Here is a 23,230-nt window from a genome sequence, read left to right as displayed (position 1 = left end):
TATAAAAAAAATGAGCCACCTCCCCATCCCACCCCAAACACCACACACACCAGTTTCCTCAAGCTGCTTTTCCAATAGTCTTACTTATTTGCATATGTAAATGAACCCATTATATATACATATATATATATATATATATATATATATATATATATATATATATATATATATATATATATATATATATATATATATATATATGGATCTTTCTTTTTGAATTTGGCCTCTTGTGAAGGAAATGACAGCCAAAGCAATTAGTAGCTGACGGAGCAATATTCCTGAATTGATCGAATGAGATGCAAACAGGGCCACATTTGATGTGTTCAGATTAATCCATAATTGGACAATAGCTGGGAGGTATAAGACAATGTCAAACATGCCTGGACATGTTCTCTTGCCTCTGATATGCTAATGGTGTAGGTTTAGCATAAACCATATAATCTTATTTACTGGATAAACTCACATTAAATTTCAGGCCAAGTGATGGACATGTTGGGGGATGACGAATAAGCTTGAACGTCACATGCTCCGCAGGTAATTTACGAGACATTTACTGATGATTCAATATATGTACTCATTAATGCTTCGTCATGATTTATTACTTCTTAAGAAAAGACATAAGGCAATAATCAGTTATTGCCATATAAACCAAGCTGTGAGATCATGTTGAACAAACATTGTAAATTAGTCAAGAATCCTTGTTAAACAAATGTCTCAGATTGGCTCATAGATATACACAACCCCCATAATTACTCATGGAAAAGACTTGAATTGAAGCAGACCCTTATGATAATGCATCTTCTGCTGTACATGTGCGAATAATAAACCAGCAGATGTATTGTAAATATGTAGCCTTATACTGAATGAAAAGACAGCAGGCAGTTTATTTTACTACATTTCTATGTCTGTGCTCTCAACCATGCATTGGATACAAACATGCCAGAAAATGTTCAAATGAATGCCTCTGTAGTACTTCAGATATGTCAGGAGTGCTATTTGGAATTAGTCTTTTGCAATACAGTCTCATTTTTATGAAGTAATACAGACAGTGTTTTGAGTTATGAGGATATATATACAGTGATACTTCAACATATACATGACATCACATTTATCACTGACTTTGCCCCTTCTGGACTAGGAAATCATGTATATTAAGCTCAAATCATAAATGGAAAGCATAAAGGAAGGGAACACAAATTGGGTGTGGCATAAAAATAACATAGGATCTGAGAAAGTAAAGGAATAGTTCACCCAAAAATAACAATTTGCTGAAAATGTATTCACCCTCAGACCATCCAAAATGTAAATGAGTTTGCCTGTTCATCTGAACAGACATAGAGAAATGTATCATTACATCACTTGCTCAGCAGTAGTTTATCAGCAATGAATGTGTACCATCAGAATCAATCCATCATTAAGGCATTCAAAGTTTAAACCTTTGTTTCTGGCCAAAATATAAGGCAATAATCCATAATAACACTTCCACCAGTGAAAATGTTCAACCCCTGTTCTCATCTCACATCAAAATCCACCAACATATTTGTTTAGAACAGTTTTGGCCTGTTTATCCGTGTTAATGGTGCTTGATCAATGCCGGGGTCTCCAACACTGTTCCTGGAGAGCTACCGTCCTGCAGATTTCAGCTTCAACCCCAGTCAAAGGTGTTTTGGAGCAGAGTTGTGACTGAAGTCTGCAGGACAGGAGCAGGGCTGGAGATCCCTGATGCATAATGTTTTTTCAGACAAGACAAGGTATGGAGTCATTTCGATTATTATGATGTTTTTATCAGCTGTTTATACTCTCATTCTGACGGCACCCATTCACTGCCATTTAAAGGGAGCGTTCACTCAAATGAAAATGATAAATGTCATCATTTACTCACCCTCATGCTTTTCCAAGCATTCTGTATTCTGTGGAAGACAGGAAGTTATAAGTAAGGGTAAGTAAATGATACCATTATTTCCATTATGAGAGGAAGTATTCCTTTAATATGATTCTATTTCTCACTGTCCTGTAGGCCCCTACTCCCTACAGGATGGCCCTAGCTGATTTCATTTGGAAACCCACCCTTACTTGATATTTCCTTTGAGACAATTTCAAGGAAAAAAAAAATAGTAATATTTCATCAGAATATGAATTTCCCTCTCTTTCTCCAATTTTTTTTTAAACATTTTTTTTTTTATCTTCCTGAGTTGGCAAGATCCCCCCACATGTACAAAAAAAAAAATAAGGACGGATGAAAGATATGAAAAATAAATAAAAGTTGTGTTGCAGCATTTTTGCCCGTGCAGTGGAATCCCTTAAATGGATTTCATTTTTCTTCATCTCCCTGGGACCACAGGACCTTTAAACAGAGCTACGTGCTGAAAGAACACAATTATAATTCTGATAGTCTTGTACAGTAAATGTAAACAAATAGCAGCCTGCCACTCTGAACTCCACTGTCTCTCAAAAGGCAAGTATAATGAGGTGCAATAGACGTAATCCTCTTGAGCAGTGCCTTTTTACCTCAGTGCTTCTTCTTTTTTTGTATTTGTTTTTTTTTGCAAATTGAAATGTATTGGCTGGACTACGACTGTGAGGCAGAGAGATGGACTTAAAAAAAATTTATGGGAGCACTGAGATTTTCCCGTAAGCATTAAAGTGATTTGTAAACAGTATGATATAAGACTACTTACAAATGGTAGTGTCATTTTTTTTCGCATCATACTAACAAAAATGAAATATCTTCATTTCAATACAGTAGAGCTGTGTTTTGTCACCAGCTTAATTTGAGGGTGTTTTTTTAAGTGTCAGACACAAAGGTGGAGATAAACAAACGCAGTCCCCAAGATATCTTTACTACAACATAATGCTCACAAACTTTGATGTATTGTGTTAAATTAGCAAATCTGGAACTCTCCAGGCAGGAATACTTTTTTTTTTCTTTTTTTTTCACGGAATATTTTGAGTTACATATTGTCTTGGGGCAAAGTTTGTCGTGTTATATGTGCATTTCAAAACTTGTAGTGAACAGAAACACTTGTGATATGCTTATCATACTATTTTAGGCACCAATTTTAAATGCATTATTGATCTTTTGCATTATTAATAGCATACAGTATTGGGATTTTTGCTCCTTCACCTTCTCTCACAAGCTGCTTCCCAACTTCAAAATGCAATTTGTTAGAGTGCATTTTTAACAGACTTGAGTCCTTTTTCTATGAGCTCTCGGACTGATGTATCTCAATGGTTTGGCATCAGGCTTTTGCATTAACAGATTGTCATTCCCCATACTTTTTCCATTCAGGCCTTATTGTGAGTTTCATTAAACCACGGCATTGTTAATTTTAAAGTCACCATGAATTAAAAAAAAATAATACATATTTATTTATATTTTTATAAAATATTGTTATACATAAATTAAAATACTTTGTGTCTTCATCTCACAACCACATCTCTTCTTTGACTGATGACGTGTGCATTGGGATGAAGGCTATACTATGCTTTCTTTTCTCCAGCAATCTGTCACTCACAAGACATTGCAGCAATTAGAAAATGAGAACCACCCAATCAATTATTGATGTACAAAATCAAGTCCAGTCCTGCATAGGTTCATGTTTCTGCCGGTGGATGCCCAACCTCCGTAACACCTCCCATCATATAAGGGAGAAAAGATGGTTGCATATTTATGTTACATTCCCACCTTTAAGCCCAGCTTGCTAAATTTAAAAAACCCAATTAATGGATATCCTGCATTAGTTCCCGTCCTACAGAGCCTTGCACTCACTCCATGTATTTTTTTTTATTTTCTTTGAATGACTCCATGTATTTTTTTTTTTTTTCTTTGAATGACATAACATATATGTTTTGACTGACAGCTTAGAGTCGACACCTTCCACTTCATAGATGTCACATTGTCTGTGTATCACTAAAGGAATGGAGGATTGCAAGATGGTGAGAATTGTAGAAAAGTTAACTCCAGACATGTCAGACATGTGACTTCCCTTCATGGCTCCCTCGCTAATTTACGTTTGGTGGGGGCGGGCCATCTGTGATCATCACATTTACTGCTTTCCCAGGCTGGACCCCACTAAATGACTTACTCCATGAGATTGAATTTGTATGCTAAAGGTCAGAGTAGTAGTTCATGACTGCATTTGGGTAAAGAAATAAATTCTGGAACTGAATTGGATAAACTTGCTGTGCCCTAAGGGGTGTAAATACTGTTATAAATAAATACTACAGGCTATATGCATATTTATATCTGTCATGGTTCATGAATGCCCCTTCTCCTGCTCGTCTCTTGTTACGTCATGTTGATTGTTTCATGTACGCTGCAGCTCATTCCACCTAGCCTACTTAATGCCCTGTCTTTTGTCTCTTGTTTGTCAGATCGTTGTTTGAGGTCCTCCGTGCTTCATGTCTGTTCTTTCTCCTGTTCTGCTTCATCGTGTCTTGTTCCAGTTCGGTCAACCTTGGATTACCAGTCATCATCACGGATTACCACCACCTCCACCAGCGCATTCAAACTCCTCCTCACCTGTCTGTGCTGCTGTCGAGGTCCCTGCGTCACCCACCGTCATTTCCTCACCATTACTCATCCTAAATAAATATCCAGTACTCGCATTTGCCTCCTGTCCTATGTCCTATCAGACCTATGTGGATCATCTGCCATTTCATACAATCGATTAATGACTTATATGAGGAAGATCAACAACTTACTGCATGATGGAGCCTAGAAATGTCCCTAAAATTCAAGATATGGGGCAAAACGCCCATCTCATATTTACATCACATAGTTAAGAAATGCCACACGAGCAGTAGGCTTAGTGCAATATCACACTTGTGCAAATGTGATACTCATCTTAAACAACAGTTCATTATGAAGTTAATATTGTGTTACATTTTCACAATGTTGTCTGTTTTGCTCAATTTTGCCAACCAAAATATAAAGACAAATCAGAACTGTTCATCCCCGAGCAACCCACAGTTGTATTTAATTTCCTAATCCACATTTTGAACGAATTTGGTGAACTGTTTGGTGCGTTGAACCATTAGCATATGCGTTGGATTTGAAGTGGCATTGCACAGACCGATCGTTGTATGACATCAAAGTACCGCGAGGGCGATTCAAAAGAACAAGGAGTCATCTTCTCTCTAAAGCTCTTGTGGTACTTTGATATCACACAATGGTCTGTCTGACGGTGATGATCCGTTTCAAGTTGAACAAGCCTAATGATTCAATTAACCATTTGTAAAGAACCATTTACTTCACTACTGAATGAATCAGCCATTTGAATGAATCAAACGAATGTATAAGTAACTTGATGACTTAATCATTAAGACATTTACCACCACCTACTGGCAGTTTTAGTTTATTATTTAAAGTATCATTTCATTAAATAAATAATTGTATATTTTCATAGTAATAATTAGCCTGACTACATCAGACTTCGTACTTCCGCTCAATTTCAGTTCGCTTCTGTACTCTAAGATAGTCTAAGATAGCAAACCATCTCCCAGTTTTCCTCCTACTAGCGACAGGTTTTGGGAAAAGTTTAATTTATCAACTGTTACCGATTGTCAGCGAGAAAGCGGGCAAAGTCCGGCAAGAAGATAATTGTGATTGTGTCCCCCTTGGTTGCTCTCATGCAGGATCAGATTAAGGAGGCAGCAAAACTCACTCTATGGTTTTGTTTTCGCAGTATTCCTGTGTTTACAGTGGAAGTGTGTGGCAGCTGAGCCGGCGCATAACACACGTCATAACCAAACGTTATGTGATTAGCTTACGGGTAACCAATGATTTTAAACTTCAGACAAGCATAAACGAGAAAGTAAATGCTTGTCAATTATGCCCTTCCAGACTCTGTTTACAAAGCAAAGTGAAGTAGCGGAGTTTGGTTTTACCAGGCAAAATAATAATAATAAAATGAAAAATAAATAAAAAGAAAATAAATTATTAAAGTTATAGTTCACTATATAGTTATATATATATAGGGGTGGTGCTAGCGCAGTGGATAAGACACATGTCTTTGGTGTGAGAGACCCGGGTTCGAATCCACTGTGAGACACCAATGTGTCCCTGAGCAAGACACTTAACCCCTAGTTGCTCCAGAGGTGTGCGACCTCTGACATATGTGGCAATTGTAAGTTGCTTTGGATAAAAGTGTCAGCTAAGTGAATAAATGTAAATATATATATATATATATAGTACAGACCAAAAGTTTGGACACACCTTCTTTATTTTCATGACTATGAAAATTGTAGATTCACACTGAAGGCAGCAAAACTATGAATTAACACATGTGGAATTATATATGGAATTATATACATAACAAAAAAGTGTGAAACAACTAAAATATGTCATATTCTAGGTTCTTCAAAGTAGCCACCTTTTGCTTTGATTACTGCTTTGCACACTCTTGGCATTCTCTTGATGAGCTTCAAGAGGTAGTCACCTGAAATGGTCTTCCAACAGTCTTGAAGGAGTTCCCAGAGAGATGCTTAGCACTTGTTGGCCCTTTTGCCTTCTGTCTGCGGTCCAGCTCACCCCTAAACCATCTCGATTGGGTTCAGGTCCGGTGACTGTGGAGGCCAGGTCATCTGGCGCAGCACCCCATCACTCTCCTTCTTGGTCAAATAGCCCTTGATGCCTTCAGTGTGACTCTACAATTTTCATAGTCATGAAAATAAAGAAAACTCTTCGAATGAGAAGGTTTGTCCAAACTTTTGGTCTGTACTGTATGTAATATATATAGTATGTTTTAGCCAAGATTCCCATTCACCTCCATTATAAGGCTGACAGACTTCAATGGTTTGTGTTAAAAATCTTTGTTTGTGTTCTACTGAAGAAACAAAGTCACCTACATCTTAGATGTCCTGGGGTAAGCAGATAAACTTTAAATTTAAATTTTTGAGTGAACTATCCCTTTAAGTCTTTGAGGGGATGCCTGTAGATAATTGGTACTTACACATTTTACTAGCCGTTTGTGTGAGTGTGTGGCCTAGGAGCAAGCAGCAGTCATCATGCAAAACACAGGTGAACTGCTGTACATTTCATTTCAAGTGACCTGTTCATGCTTCATAGATGTCCAAGATTATCCTCAATTCATCTCTGAAAATATAATGTGTTCTAACATTTACCCTTGCAGTTTTTCTCCCAGTTTTCCATAATTTCCATTTGAACAAAGAAAAGTTAAATATCTTCTAGATAATGATATGTTTAATAATTTTAATGCCTGAACATGCTTCACAAAACTACAACTCATATGTTTGTCTCACAGTCCATGTGAGAATTAATTGAATATTTTTTTTTTGGGGGGGGGGGGGGGGGTTGCCCTTGTTTTTCAAGCAGATGTTCAAAGACAGCCACTTTGCTTCAGTTCATGTCACTTTTTTCTTCTTTTTCTTCTTGTGTTGTTTTGCTGGAAAAAAAAAGATTATAGGTTTGAGACCATTTCAGTGGTAAGGTGGTTTGAGCTCTATTCAGTCAACCAATTTTTAAGAGAGTTATCTTTTCTAAGCTATCTTTTCTAAGCTATTTTAATAATGCTTGGTGGCTGTGGATGTAAGTATGCTGGGTTATAGTGACTGTAATCAAAGAGATTCTCAGTGTGAATGGCAGAATCAAAGCGTGTACAGAGGGGAATTTGCTGACATCCTGTTTTTCTGTAATTAAATATTTGAAGGAAAATGCATGTGAGACGTAAAGAGAGAGGGAGAAAAAATATGTAGAAAACAGATCTGCATCATCCCTTGGGTGCATTATTTTTCTTAGTGAGAGAGAGGACAAATGATGAGGGATGGGGAGTGAAAAAAAAAACACATCTCATGATATTGCTCATTTGCATCTTTTCATCTTTTCTCAGCCTGAGAGTAGATCAGTACCATAGAGGAGCCAATACAAAGCTGTTTGCTATTTCTTTTATGGGGCTATTACTCTCTCATTCTCACTTTCTTAGTAGTTTTTTATATGTTCTCAGGTCAGTAGATTAGTGCCCTCGTTCTGTGGATGGAAACATCTTTCCTTATGTTGTGACTAAATTGTTATTGGAACCTGTAAGAGCAAAGGCAGGACCACAGGGCAAAAGTGAGATTGATGAGTGTTTGTGCACTTTCCTCAAGACCCCTTCAAATCTGGCAAGAACAAAGGCAGGCAAGTTTGACAGCCGACATCCATCTCCCAGGCAGGGGCGATGGGAAAGGGGTATGCATACTGGGAGGCCCCCTACCGCCCTCCTTCCAGTTGTCCTCTATTGGCAGGAAGGGTCCCATGTGTTCAAGTGGCCTTCACTGTTAGAACCTTTGATAAGAGCAGGCATATTTATCTATCTATTTATCTATCTATCTATCTATCTATCTATCTATCTATCTATCTATCTATCTATCTATCTATCTATCTATCTATCTATCATGTTGTTTTGTTGTTCTGTAAAGATTGTTCTGTCTATCTATTGATTGTTCTATCTTTGATTCTATCTATTATCATTTGCAGAAATCAGATTTTCTAGTTAAACATTACACATGTACATTTGAATTGGAATTTATTTTATTTCTACTTAATAACATTTGATTTGAATTGCAATTCTGCATCCTGTTTGCTGCCTCCAATCAAATTAATTTCAAATTCAGGAATTAAATTCTATAATTGAACGAGAATTATCTATTTATTTCAGAATGCAGCACAACTGTTCTGATAGACCATGCCACTTGGAATCTAAGAAATGTAAGAAAAGCCATTGAAAATAAGTTTTAAATTATTTCACAGTCAAATTCAAAACAGGAACTTTTAGTCATGAATTGATATACAGCCTACATTTTCAGAAGAACAGCAAATCCACCCAAGGTGTTTTTATTTATTTTTTATTTTTTTATTTTTTCTCTTAATGGTCAGTCTGGCTTGTGTTCGATGTTGCTGGGCCTAAAAGCAGGATGGCAGTGAATTCTCCTCACAGCAGTGAGTGCATGACACATTGTTACTGTGTTCAGTCAGAGCCCATTCACCAGTGCCGCTAGTCTCACTATGCAAATGTTCTGATGGAAATTACAGGTAAGGGGGAAAAGCCGCTGTCAGCTGACAGAATAGTGATGGGCATTTCAGACGGAGAATAAAAATGGATGCGTGTTCATTTCGGATGGTCCATTTTTATTTATTTATTTATTTATTTATTTATTTATTTATTGTCTTCTCTCCATCAACAAGCACTTTATTTTGTCAGTAGGTGCAGCTGAACCTCTGAGTTTCAGTTGTTACGTCTGGGTATTGTCCCATTTCACAAATGATGCTGATGTAAAACCTCTTCAGATGTTAAATCTCTTCATTTTTGCTTGGATGTGGTACATTCTTAAGGTGATACCGATATTCACAGTTTTTTTTTTTTACAGACTTTAAAAACAGAAATTAATGATGGGTTCAATAGTAATTCAAAAGACAAATAAGTCCTCTACACTTGTCTTCCCAAAGAGAATTGATGAAAGAAGAATACATATCTGCTGTTTGAATTTATTTGCTGGGTAAACTGCTCTTTTTGCCCTATGCCCAGACCAAAAAAGAAATGCTAGAAATACAGGTAGTAAAACAGTGCAGAAAAATATGTATTATATTGTATTATATTATCATTGTATTATATATAATACAATGATTTTTTGGGACCTGTGAAATTTGTAAGATGCTTTCATCACTTGAAATGAAATGTACAGTACACCTTTTAGGAGCTTAACAAGAAAGAATGCTCACCCTTTGTATTGTTGTGCATGAAACACTACCCCTTGTCTCTTGCCTGCTGGTTTTCTAAACTTGAGACTTTGTAGCCGCATAGTCACTTACAAGCACGTGTGCTCACAACAGACACACACACACAAACACACATTCTGTTTGCATGCAGTCTTCAGTCTGTGAGACAAAGGAACTGCTTGTTGCCACGTCTACTCTGCCATGATGTGACATGTTAAAACAGAGTTCTCTGTAATTCCACATTAGAACAGACAGCGAGCATAGATAGTGCTGCCTGAGCACTGAACCCCCCTCTGTCCCTGAAGCCTTTTGTGGGGACAGCCAATAGACACTTCAAAGAAAAGAACATGATAATTGCAGCTCCTATCAGTCCATTGGTCTCTGCCAAGGAGAGATGGATGAGTTATCTGCATGTTTAATGGCACTGTAGCACCTTCATGGCCTTAGGGATCCACTTGAAAATAAAAATGAACATGACACAGTGGCATGTCATTTTCAGTTCAATGTGATAAAGATCATCAATATATATATATATATATATATATATATATATATATATATATATATATATATATATATATATATATATATATTACCAATTAGCGTGTTAAAATGTGCACTTTTATTGTTATTAGTAGTAGTAGTTGTTGTTGTTCCATTGTTAGTGTTTTTTAGGTTGGCAGATCTTTGTATATCAGATTAGTTTTAGTACACCAGAAGTTCAGAGTCACAGCCAGTCTTAAGCACGTGTTGCTCATGATTGTGTTACTTGATTGAAATCAATGCATGTTTAACAGGAGAATGGGTAATCATATCCTGTAGCAGCCCACAGTCCATTCAGCCACTCAGAAAACAAGGCAGCGGGAAAAAAAACAGACTACAATATGAAATTAGATTCTCAATCTGTATTATCTGGACACAGATAAAGCTCTTTTGTAACAGTTATTTTTCTTTATTTTATTTTTTCCTAGTTATGTAGTTGGATCTGCTTCGTGAAAATCTATCTGTTTTTTTATTTGATTACATTTGCTTTATATAGCAATAACAGTTGTTCTGTTTGGTTCCTTCTCAGCACAGTAGGAATAAATCAGGAGCACAGGAAGGCTAATCATGTACCTGGGAATGTTACTGAGACAGATGTGTGGTATTCATTAATCAAGCATGCATCACATATTTACTCTGATTGTTTTGCATTAGTGCATTTATTATTTTCTTTAAGGATAGGAAATTTTGTTTTATTGAATACATACAGTATCATATGTAGGGGGAGCTGTTAAAAATAACAATCATTATTTTAAATACACTCATTTGATCACATATTATTTGTGTGTGTGTATGTATATGTATATATATCTGAAACATAATTATTTATATAAGTTAGTGTTATTTATGAATTGTAAAGATGCTTCTGATAAGGAGGAGGGTAAGTAAATTGATGTTATTAGTGTCTGTTAAAATATAAATGGCATAACTTTTAAAAGTCCCTGAATACATTACAGGAATTTGCTCTCAGGCAGAAACTGTAGTGGCCTTGAAGGCCCGTCATAGCACATGGTTTAATCCACAGTTCACTTAGTGCAAAGAAGAGCCCTACATTTGATGCCTAATTGACCGTTGAGATGGTCATTGGGTTAAGGCTCCTCTGACATTTTTGAAACGTGTGACATGACATCTCTGTAGGTGATGTGAATCTTCTCTTCTCTACTCACGTCCTCTCTGCCACTTGCCCTGACAAGAGGCAAAATCATTAATTTGCTGTGTCTGGCTTAATGCTGCACTTTAGTGTGCAGTCGGCAGACAGAGAGGGATGGAGGGGTCCTCATTACGGAGCCGCTGATTGTTCCTCTGGCTACTATAAAGGTTCATCTCTAGCAGCCACTGACATATTTTCTCCTGAACAGACAATAAAAGCTGTAATCCACAGCAGTGGAACAGACAGAGACGGGTGTAAAAACCCACTGTTGTTCCTATTCAGCTCCAGTCAGACAGCTCTGAATGCTAATCCACCCCAGTGTGCCGGCAGATTTAAGACTGCCCGGGATTTTACACTTCTGTTTGCAGTTATTCTTCAGCTTTTTATTTCTCAGTGTCTTGTACTCAATGTTTTCAGTCAACTTTATTATGAGTTCAACTTAATATTATGATTTTGATGTTTTCTTTGACATCCTTTTTTACATTTAGTGGAGTGATCATAGACTTGTTCTTCATTTATATTAGAGTATTGGACTTAATACTGCTAAAAAAAAAAAAAAAAAAACACAAACTGGCCCCTTTCCATTATTTGTGTGTTAAGAGAGTTGGGGAAAATGTGATGCTGTCAGATGTTAGAGCACTGGAGTTGTCCTGGCAACCGGCATAATGACAGACTGCCCCTCTCCGCAGTCGTACTTTCAGTCGTTTGTTTGCACACTGAGATTAAGCGATCACTCGTCAGAATGAAAATGGTGTGAGCGCAGGCCTGAAATGTTGTCTGTACTCATAGGGCATAGGGATGAACAAATGGAGGAAGTGAAGTTGTGCAGCTGTGACATTTTGTTTATATACTGTAGGAATCCATAATAATAAATAATTTGTTTTCTCTATTACATGAAGAAAGAATCATATGAAAGAGAGAGAAAAAAATTTTTTCCATCAGAAATAGCACTTCATAAATTTAGGCTCATTTAGGGATTTTTTTTTTGTTTGTTTTTTAGAGCAAAGACTGTTGTGAAGCTGATGTGTTAATGAGATAGATCTTTCATGTGGAATGATAGGACAATTAGGAGAACAAAAATGCAAGGTGTGACAATTTAAGTGTGTGTGCTTTGTCAGTGTCTGGACATGGCACCGCTGAGACAAAATATGAATAAAACCATGGTTATTAAGCAATCGCATTTTTTTTTCTTAAGTCCGCATTTCAAAGCTCACGCTGTTCTTGTTACTGCAGTCTCAAGTGTACTTCCACCTCGCTCCAGAATGTATATATTACATTACCGCCTCAAGAAATGGAACTGAAGTTGCTGTACATGATGTCGCTACATAACTGATGGGAGTTACAGTACAGACCAAAAGTTTGGACACACCTTCTCATTTAAAGAGTTTTCTTTATTTTCATGACTATGAAAATTGTAGATTCACACTGAAGGCATCAAGGACTATTTGACCAAGAAGGAGAGTGATGGGGTGCTGCGCCAGATGACCTGGCCTCCACAGTCACTGGACCTGAACCCAATCGAGATGGTTTAGGGGTGAGCTGGACCGCAGACTGAAGGCAAAAGGGCCAACAAGTGCTAAGCATCTCTCTGGGAACTCCTTCAAGACTGTTGGAAGACCATTTCAGGTGACTACCTCTTGAAGCTCATCAAGAGAATGCCAAGAGTGTGCAAAGCAGTAATCAAAGCAAAAGGTGGCTACTTTGAAGAACCTAGAATATTACATATTTTCAGTTTCACACTTTTTTGTCACTCACAGAAATATTTCACCCAAAATTTAAGATTTATGTAATTTTATTACATGACAAATTCCCATTTATATTTTTTTCATAATTTTATCACAAATCTATCAAATAAACTTTATACGATTTATTTTCATTAGGATAATAAAACCTATTTATTTTAAATGCATAATCCTCAGGTTTATGTAATTAGTTTATGTAAAGTGTAATTATTCTTAATTAATAATAAAAAGTTTATGTATTTAAAATACATAAAGTTTATTGTATAAATTGCATAATAATTAAGAGAACTAAATCAGGATAATTAAAAAAGTTAAATAACATTTATTTGAATCATGTTTAATGTATGCTTATATACTAAACCAAATTAAACAATGCATCACATTTATCTTATAAAAAAAAATAGAATTAGACAAACACAAAAACAACTCTATTAGGTTATTTGTGAACTTACACACTGTGCAAAGTTACATCCAGTGGACGTCTTTTTTATGTCTTTGCAGACGTTGAAAAGACGACCACTGAGGAGCCAGAATGAAAGTTTTTATGACGTCTTTTTTCGATGTCTTCTGTACGTCCGATTTAGACGTTCAGAGAACCTCCTTACAAGGTTCAAAACTAGTTCAAAAGTGGTCAGTGGAAATATTTCAACATCATTTAAGGTTCATTTAGACATCATTTATACTGTTTCTGGACCAAATCAACAGTCTCATGATGCATTCGATTGAGACTCGTGTTATTTCAATGTAATTTCCAGACACTGTGTTTGACCTAAAATCAAGAAAATAAAATAATCTTTATGAAATAATGGAATAACTGATGATTGAGCATGTGGTAAAACCAACTGCAAATCAAAGACATTAAATCTCTGAAGATCTCAGCAGAGGAGAATCAAACATCTCCACAAACAGCTTCAATCATTAGATTGACTTTATTTCTGTCAGATATCTAGAGAAGCTCTTATTGAGAATTAACAGAGGTTTAAATGTTGATATTTGATTCATTTGAAGTCACCGTTGTGGTGGACAGTGTTTGGTTTAGTTGGGATCTTGGTCCTCATTCTTCTTGTGTTAGCTTGTCTGTGACTGTTATAACTGTGTGTTTGTGAAACACTGTTGTTGTAGCAAAGCTCAGGTGTTATCAGCTCTTTGTTGGTGATGATAAAGTCATCACATTACAAGTATTTGAGGTCATGAAATAAGTGTTGTTTTGTTTGTATATATCTCCTAAACCTTTTGACTCTGCAGTACAGGCACCAAGAGCAAAATACTTATTGTGAAGTTGGACAAAATGCATACGTTTGAAATATTTTGAGCAAAAGCATCATGTACTCACACACAGACATCAAGATTTAGCATATGCATCACAACAATGGTGACTTCAAATGAATCAAATATCAACATGTAAACCTCTGTTAATTCTCAATAAGAGCTTCTCTAGATAAACTCATCCTTATTTTCCAGCCTTTTTAGTTTTAATTGTCACCATTGATGTGATGCATATCCACAATCTTGATGTCTGTGTGTGACTACATGATGTGATTTTTAAAAATAAGTACATTATTTGTTTCTACAAAGTGTCTGTCCATGAAAATAAATACACAGTTGCAACAAAACATTAATTACTTATTTGTGCTATAGTTTAATCAACATTAAAAGAAAGATGTTAGCACTTGAGCTCAATTGCTCTCTGCCCCAGTAAGAGTGTTTTATAACACACAGTTACAACAACCAGAGACAAGCTAACACAAGAAGTATGAGGACCAACATCCCAACTAAACCAAACACTGTCCACCACAACGGTGACGTCAAATGATGTTGATGTAAATGATGTAAATTGATCCTCCTCTGCTGAGATCTTCAGAGATTTAATGTCTCAATCATCAGTTATTTCATTATTTCATGAAGATTATTTTATTTTCTTGATTTTAGGACAAACACAGTGTCTGGAAATTACATTGAAATAACATGAGTCTTAATCGAATGCATCCTGAGACTGTTGATTTGGTCCAGAAACAGTATAAATGATGTCTAAATGAACCTTAAATGATGTTGAAATATTTCCACTGACCACTTTTGAACTAGTTTTGAACCTTGTAAGGAGGTTCTCTGAACGTCTAAATCGGACGTACAGAAGACATCGAAAAAAGACGTCATAAAAACTTTCATTCTGGCTCTTCAGTGGACGTCTTTTCAACGTCTGCAAAGACATAAAAAGACGTCCACTGGACGTAACTTTGCACAGTGTGTAAGTTCACAAATAACCTAATAGAGTTGTTTTTGTGTTTGTCTAATTCTATTTTTTTATAAGATAAATGTGATGCATTGTTTAATTTGGTTTAGTATATAAGCATACATTAAACATGATTCAAATAAATGTTATTTAACTTTTTTAATTATCCTGATTTAGTTCTCTTAATTATTATGCAATTTATACACTAAACTTTATGTATTTTAAATAAATAAACTTTTTATTATTAATTAAGAATAATTACACTTTACATAAACTATTTACATAAACCTGAGGATTATGCATTTAAAATAAATAGGTTTTATTATCCTAATGAAATTAAAGCGTATAAAGTTTATTTGGTAGATTTGTGTTAAAATTATGAAAAAAAATATAAATGGGAATTTGTCATGTAATAAAATTACATAAATCTTAAATTTTGGGTGAAATATTTCTGTGAGTGTATACAATTCCATATATAATTCCACATGTGTTAATTCATAGTTTTGATGCCTTCAGTGTGAATCTACAATTGTCATAGTCATGAAAATAAAGAAAACTCTTTGAATGAGAAGGTGTGTCCAAAATTTTGGTCAGTACTGTATGTGAGGAAGAAAAGTCCAAAAATGCAATTTCAGATATTTTTAAGTTCTGTCAGAAACAACTACAACAATAATAATAATAATAATAATAAAATAAATAAACACCGTCATGTTATTCTAAAGCCATTCGTATTCTTATTATTATTCTTAAGTATAATGATGGTAATAATAGTAATAATAATATGATATTTGAGAGATGGTTCTAATATGCTGATGTGGTTCTCAAGAAACATTTCTTCTTATCAGTTTTCAAAATAGGTGTGCTTATTCATATTTTGTGATCAGTAGCTGAATAGTGATTTGATTTATTAAACTATTGTTCCAGTTTGTTCAGTTTACCAACTTTCTATCCATTTTCCCTCCGAGAAGCAGTCAAGGATAGTCATGCCTTTATTTATTTATTTTTCACACACAACGCAATTGCCTTCTCATTCTGGAACTGTGGCCTGGTGACTGGTTTCAAGTTGGTTACAGGGCCCTGAGGCAGGTGTGAGCAAAACGCTTTGACCTCCACCATCTGCTAGTGATGTATGAAGAGTTGAACGGCAGATAGATGGGATTCACAATCAAAGCATCCCCTGGAAATTCAGGATTTAGCCTGCCCTTTCCATTTTTTTATTTTTATTATTATTATTATATATATATTTTTTTTTGGTTTGTGAGATTGAAAAATTTAGCCATTACAGTAAAACACTAGAATTTCAAAGAGACTATGCAGCTCTGCACTTGATGGTGGGCTTTAATTCTTTTATGTGATTGAGTGCAGCTCGGTCCGGTGTGGACGGGATTGATCTGGTCGTGCTTGAGTTGTATTAGCTGCAACTGGAAGTAGTCTCAATCCCCCTCCTCTGTTTTTCTTTTTAGCTCCATACAGATTTGGACATGGGGAATAAGAACATCAAGTATGTACTGGCAGGGGAAGGGGCGGGCACCATCTTCGCAATCAATGAAAGGACGGGGGACATTCACGCCATGAAAAGGCTAGACAGGGAGGAGAAGGCTGAGTACACGCTCACGGCGCAGGTCATCGACAGAGACTCCAACCAACCTCTGGAACCACCATCAGAGTTCATCATCAAAGTGCAAGACATCAATGACAACCCCCCACAGTTCATTGAGGGGCCTTACAAAGGTTCAGTGCCAGAGATGTCCCAAGTGGGTGAGTGATCTCCTTTCTCCATCTCCATCATCTCTGGTTGTCTCAGCTGAACAATGACAAAAGGCCTTTATCTCACAATGAAGTGAGGCAGACAAAAGCTTTGACAAAATATACAAGTGATAGAGATGTCATGATCTAAAAATAGACGGAGAAATAAGAGATGACAGGAATTTCTCATTATTATGTCTGGAGACTGATACAACAATACATGACATGTATACTGGTGCACATAGTCACAATGGGGTCTGCCACTGAGATTATCTTGTATGACGATTAAAAAATAAATAAATAAATAAATAAATAAATAAATAAATAAATAAAAATATATAGAATTATTTTTATGCCACATAATATATTCACAAGTTCACAAGCATTTGAAGTAATGCATTCTAATGAATGTCTCCTTACCCTAAGACTTTAAATAGAGCTCATAGTTAGTTGACAAAGCCTGCTTGAGATTTCTCCATACAAACCCGAGCCTGACCTTGAGATGGATCTTGAATATGTGTTAGTTGGTGAAAGGAATCTCTGAAATTTTTATAAGCGATAACCCTCATGACATCATGAAAGCCCTGTTGTGCTGCAGTGTAGTGTTTTGGAGTGAAAAACCCTTTTTTCTGGAAAGTATCTGTATTTTTCAACTCTTGTGCTGGGGAATAGCTGTATAAAACATCTAAACTCATGTCTTGTTTTGTTTGATGGTTTGTTTGGCGGTTGATGGTTTATAAACAACATGAATGTAATGTAATGCAGAGAAGATTAAAGATGAGAGTACTCTGAGTTACAGGAAGTTCAATAAATAAAATGATTGATGTTAATTTGAGCAGTAAAACAGCATTAAATCTGCCCTGTGCATCAAGTGTTTTTCAATTTCTGATCTAATGCTCACTTTTGAAGAGCAGAATGCAGCCGGGGGAATGATGCTCTTCTCCAGGTACATTATAACTAATTAATGTGTAACACAGAGCTTCATTGTTTCCTTTAAATCCTCGGGTTCTTCATATGGGCATTTTCTCCTCAGTGTTTGTTCTTTGCCATATTTTCTGTGCACTTACAGAATAGGAGTTGTATGTGAGAGTCTTTCTCTCTCTACTGCTTTCAGACTAATGCACTCAATTGAAATCCTCAGTGTAGTTTTCCGAGGGGTTTGACAGTGAAGTGTGGGATGCAGCAGATGGTGGGGTGAAGAGCGCAGTGGTGGAGGAGGGCAGGAAGGAGAATACTGCTAAAGATGCCTGAAGTAGACTTCTTTTACGATTGTTCTTTCTTTTTGTCACTGCTGATCAATTAAACATTAGTTGATGTTCTCTTGTTTGCTTGAAAGGCATTCTCAATGACTTGTTTTGGTCTTATAAAGTATTTATGTTGTGGGAGACACTCATAAAGAGAATCAAAAGCTCTTTGGCTGGGAGAGAAGAAAAAACAATCCAAACAGTCAAACAAGGAAGCCTCTTTTATTTCCTGTCTCATGTACACAAATCACAGAAGTTTACCTATCATGCTGATGTTGCATGTTTTGTTTTCTAATAATGGTCGGCCAATAAGTTTTGTGAGGAAGTTGTGAAGTTTTTCTTTTTTTTTTTTTTTCTTGAAGTACAATTGAAGAACCAAACCAATCTGTATTTATTTATTTGTATTGTAGCTTACAGTAGATACTAGGTAGTACAGGTATGCAAACTTGAACTGCTAGTTTATTACTTTGATCAACACTAGACATTTTTAAGCAGACACATGCATTAAACTAATTATAAGTTTAAGTATTTGGATATAACCAGGGTGCGATTTGCCGGGGGGGATGCGTGGGATTTCCCCCTTTCTGGTCAATGTATCCCTGCCTCTGCTTAATTATTTTTATCCCCGGTGGGGATAAATTTATCCCCCCCTCAAAGTGATCAGTGCTACTACACTATTGGCGAGACGGATCACAAAACTTATGAAGGATCCGTGGTTTGATTAAAGTAAATTTTATTTTACAATGCGCTTCTTTGGCTGGCGCACAGCATCTCTGTATTCACCACTCTGCAGACTTGTTCAATGTCCCGCCCACGGCACTATCTGATTGGTTACACCTCACGAGTAATAGCCTATCAACACTTGCGAGACGGTTGAAGCCGGGTCCGCTGGGCAGGGGAGTTGCTAACTTGGCGACTTTGTAACTAGATTTAGCTCCTTTTTTCCAAGAAAGTGACTAGCGACAAATCTAGCGACTTCTTGGGCAATCATTATTTAATCTCTGAAACTCTCTGGTGTTGCCGTACGAGTGTGAGGTCTCTCTTTCCCAGCCTGAGCCTCTCTCTCTGCATCTGCTGTGTTCAGCGAACGCAGAGAGGAACAGCACTTTCAGTAAAAAAAAGATTCTGTTGCGTTTAACTCTATTTTACAAACAAGTATAGCCGACATCAGTCACAGCACAACCACTGACTTTATCGTATGTGTCTTTGATTTCATTAGTGCAGATTAATGTTTGAGAGCTGGTTATGCAGTCTTAATGGACCGCATTTCAGTCATTGTAATATTCATTCCGTTGTCTGACAACAGAAAGGTTAAAATATAGTAATAAAAATTGAGTATTAAATTAAACGGCTAAATTAAATTGCAGTATGTGAGCATAGGGAGGCAATACAATACAACACACTTACGTCATAAATATGCTAATTAGCACATGGCGTCATATAGTTCATGTTCTCATGATTTATTTTTATGAATTAAAATGTTTCAAAACACCCCCCCCCCCCTGTTTTTTTTTTTTCACAATTCGCACCCTGGATAATAACTGTGGTATATTTTTAAGTCGATTTTTCGATACATGTCTATTCACAATATTTGGTTTCAGTACTCAATACTAATTTTTCCACAGTATCAAAACAACAATTTCAGCTGTGTTTTTTCACTTTATCTTCTGTCTGACAGCAAGTTTGACACATACGGTAGTGTGTGTGGCACTGTGATCATTTACACACATACAGATGCAAACTCTATTCTCTGCATGTGCTGTAAGCTGAGCATGCTTTTGGGAGTGCAATGTGTGTGAGTTATGCTATTTTTTCCACATTCACATTATTTCCAACATTTTTGTAAACCGTAGTTCACAGTGTTTCACTAGATTTGTAATGAGAAGATTTTATATGACTGTTATCACAGAAACTTAAATGCTCTCCCAGCCCAAAAAATAAAAGTTTTAAGTCTTGCAAGTGAAGAAGTAAAGATGTAAGTATAGTACATTTAGCAGACACTTTTATTCAAAGCGACTTACATTTTTATTATTTTTTTTACCAGAATGTGTGTTCCCTGGGAATTGAACCCACAACCTTTTGCACCACAGACGCAATGCTCTACCCCAATTATAATTATGAATTATTCTTTAAAGTTCAATTGTATATTTAAGTGTTAGAATTAGTATGTAATAGTGATTTTATAATAATAATAACAATAATAATAATAAACCCATTTGAAGAGAAAGACCAACCAATGGTAATGTGTGGTAGTTGTACAAGCTGTTGCTTCTTGAAGTTGTTTTTATTTGGCTAATGACTGAATTCTGAATTGGTGTATTGTAAAAACCAAGAAAAGCATCCCACACATTAGATCACCAAATTCATGAGAGACCAAAGAATAAATGATTTGAAAGGCCATGTGAGGTTTGACAAATCCTTCACCTTCTCAATTTTAATTCAAGCTCATGGATGCAAGTTTTCCACCTGGAACGTATGTATATTGATGAGATTATCTCATATTTCAATTTCACTTTAAATAATTTAAGAATGTTATCTGCTCACATCAGTCTGTCCACAAATGACAATGATAAATCATTTGCATGGACTGGATGAATCTCATCAGATTACAGGGTCTGTTTTTTTTCCACTAATGGGGTCTCTGACTCTAAGGCCAATACAAGCAGGTGAAATCCTCCATCAGATCTTCAAACCACATGCTGGCATTACAGAGCTCCCTGCCTTCTGCTGCTGACAAGAGGATTGTTACATTGTTGAAATTAGCAAGTCTACTTGAAGTGTCTATTGGGGTAATTAACGTTGAGTCGTCCATACCACCCCCTTCCACGGAAGAAGGTGCGAATGACAATAATTGCTACTAGGAAAAATAAAGCAGGGACAGTTGTTTTTGTCATCTGAAAGTCGAGCGTGTTATAGAGTCGGGTAATAAAGTCAGGAAGAGACAGATGGCACATGGCTCATCCACCCTGCTTGCTGTGTGCCCGCTCTCTCCTGGCTAAATGAACCCATGTGCGGAGACACAAGTGCACAGGAATGTGTCAGGATCTGCTAAATTGGAGTGCTGATATAAAATTTAAGTGACGTTAATAGATTACCCAGAGTTCATTTGCATTTGCAGAGTTATTATGAGCTCCAGTAACAGAGCTAACAGGCGAGGGGTCTGTTCTTCTAATAATATTTCTGATTATGCACTCCATATTCCTGGCAGGTAAAAAATAAATAAGGTCTTGTCAGGGGGATTTTTGACAATGATTTGGAAGCTATTTTCTGAGACGTATTTATGGAAATAGATAACACATATCCAACATACCGCTCACACATTTTAAGACATCAGCCCATGTACATTTAAAGTATGCACACTGCCTTATTCTAAAGCTTATTGCAATAATTTTGAATGGGTTTATTTTACATTTATCTTAGAGTCAAAATAATAGTAATAGTAATAGTAATAGTATTAAGAAATATCACCAACCAAAGTACAATACTGTTTAGAAGTGGTTTTAGGGAAATATTTAATGTTTAATTAGTTTAATAAGTTTACAGTGAGGAACTTACCATGTAAGTATTTTATTATTATTATTATTATTATTATTATTATTATTATAAGACTTAAATGCAGAAATGTGAAGTTTATAATGAAAAAGAAAAGAAAAAAATAAATAAATATTTTTTCTTTTATTTTAATGATTACAGATTGGCCTCATTGACGTCCATTACATGTGCAGATTTGGGTGGAGCTCATGATTTAAACATACAGTATACATTTTGAGTTATGTTCACACTGCATCTGTCAAATTATTGCCTTCAGAGCAGACGTCCTCAGCTGCCAACCTGGCAGCAAGCAGACATTATGCCTGGCTCAAAAGTTTCTAGATATTCTAAAATATATCCAAGAATTATAGCTCTAACAATAGTAGTATAGAGCTTTGAAGTAAAGTGGTCGTAAAGAGTGTGCTTACTTGCTGTTGAACACACAACTACTGCATGAAAAGGTTTGCTATCAGAAATGTACAGGGCAACCTGTCAAGGGCTTATTTTATTAAAACTGCATCCAAGTTTGCCCTGCTTTGATAGTTTAAACATTCTACAGATAAAGTCATCCACTTTTGGTAGCTTCTCTTCAACAGTGTACACTGTAAAAAAAATAAATGTGACATTTAAAGTAAAATACCAGCAGCTGTGGTTGCCAGAACTTCATTGTTAAAAATATAGTAGAAACATTTTAAGTTAAAAATAAAAAATAAAAAATAACTATTTCATTAACTGATGTAATGTTAATAAACCAGTATACTGAAGTACTCATATCTGTTTTGAACCACTGTAATGCTGACAAACACCAAAAACATGTACTAAATAACAAAAACATATACAAAATATACTAAATACACTAAACACCATCATGGTAACACACCTGATACTGAAATAATGCAATAAACATTAATTTAACAACATTAGATGTAAGATAAAACACTACTGTACACTGATAAGGAAAAACTAAGAAGAAACATAGTTATTTCAACAGAAAAACATAAAATATGATGTGTCATGCAGGGGATTCTGGGAGTGTCAATTTACAGTTTTTCACTGTAAATTTTTGCAATGACTTTTTCATTTTCTGTAAAAAAAAATAGTAAAATTACATTAAATGTAAAATTACATTAAATGTAGTTATTCGCCTTATATAGCATAGAAACTTACTGTTAACCAGTTAACAGGTTTTTACTGTAACTGTAATTTATTTACTCTAATATATATATATATATATATTTTTTTTTTTTATTATTATTTTTTTATTATTATTATTTTACAGTGTAGGGCAGCTCGAGTTGTAATCTAATTACACAGTACATGCTTTACAAT

The 23,230-nt window shown here is 35.7% G+C and overlaps 1 protein-coding gene across 2 annotated transcripts in view; it reads left to right on the top strand.

Moving 5' to 3' along the window:
- Positions 1 to 23,230, top strand: part of LOC132107750 (cadherin-8-like) — a 113,392-nt gene that overhangs the window by 19,420 nt on the left and 70,742 nt on the right. For both annotated transcript variants that reach the window (XM_059513924.1, XM_059513933.1), the window contains exon 3: positions 16,844 to 17,138. In XM_059513924.1, the coding sequence (XP_059369907.1) occupies positions 16,844 to 17,138 (295 nt within the window). The remainder of the gene's footprint in view (positions 1 to 16,843; positions 17,139 to 23,230) is intronic.

This window comes from Carassius carassius, chromosome 2 (assembly GCF_963082965.1).
Source record: "Carassius carassius chromosome 2, fCarCar2.1, whole genome shotgun sequence".
NCBI classification, from domain to species: domain Eukaryota; kingdom Metazoa; phylum Chordata; class Actinopteri; order Cypriniformes; family Cyprinidae; genus Carassius; species Carassius carassius.
This window is presented reverse-complemented; position numbering and strand designations above follow the sequence as displayed.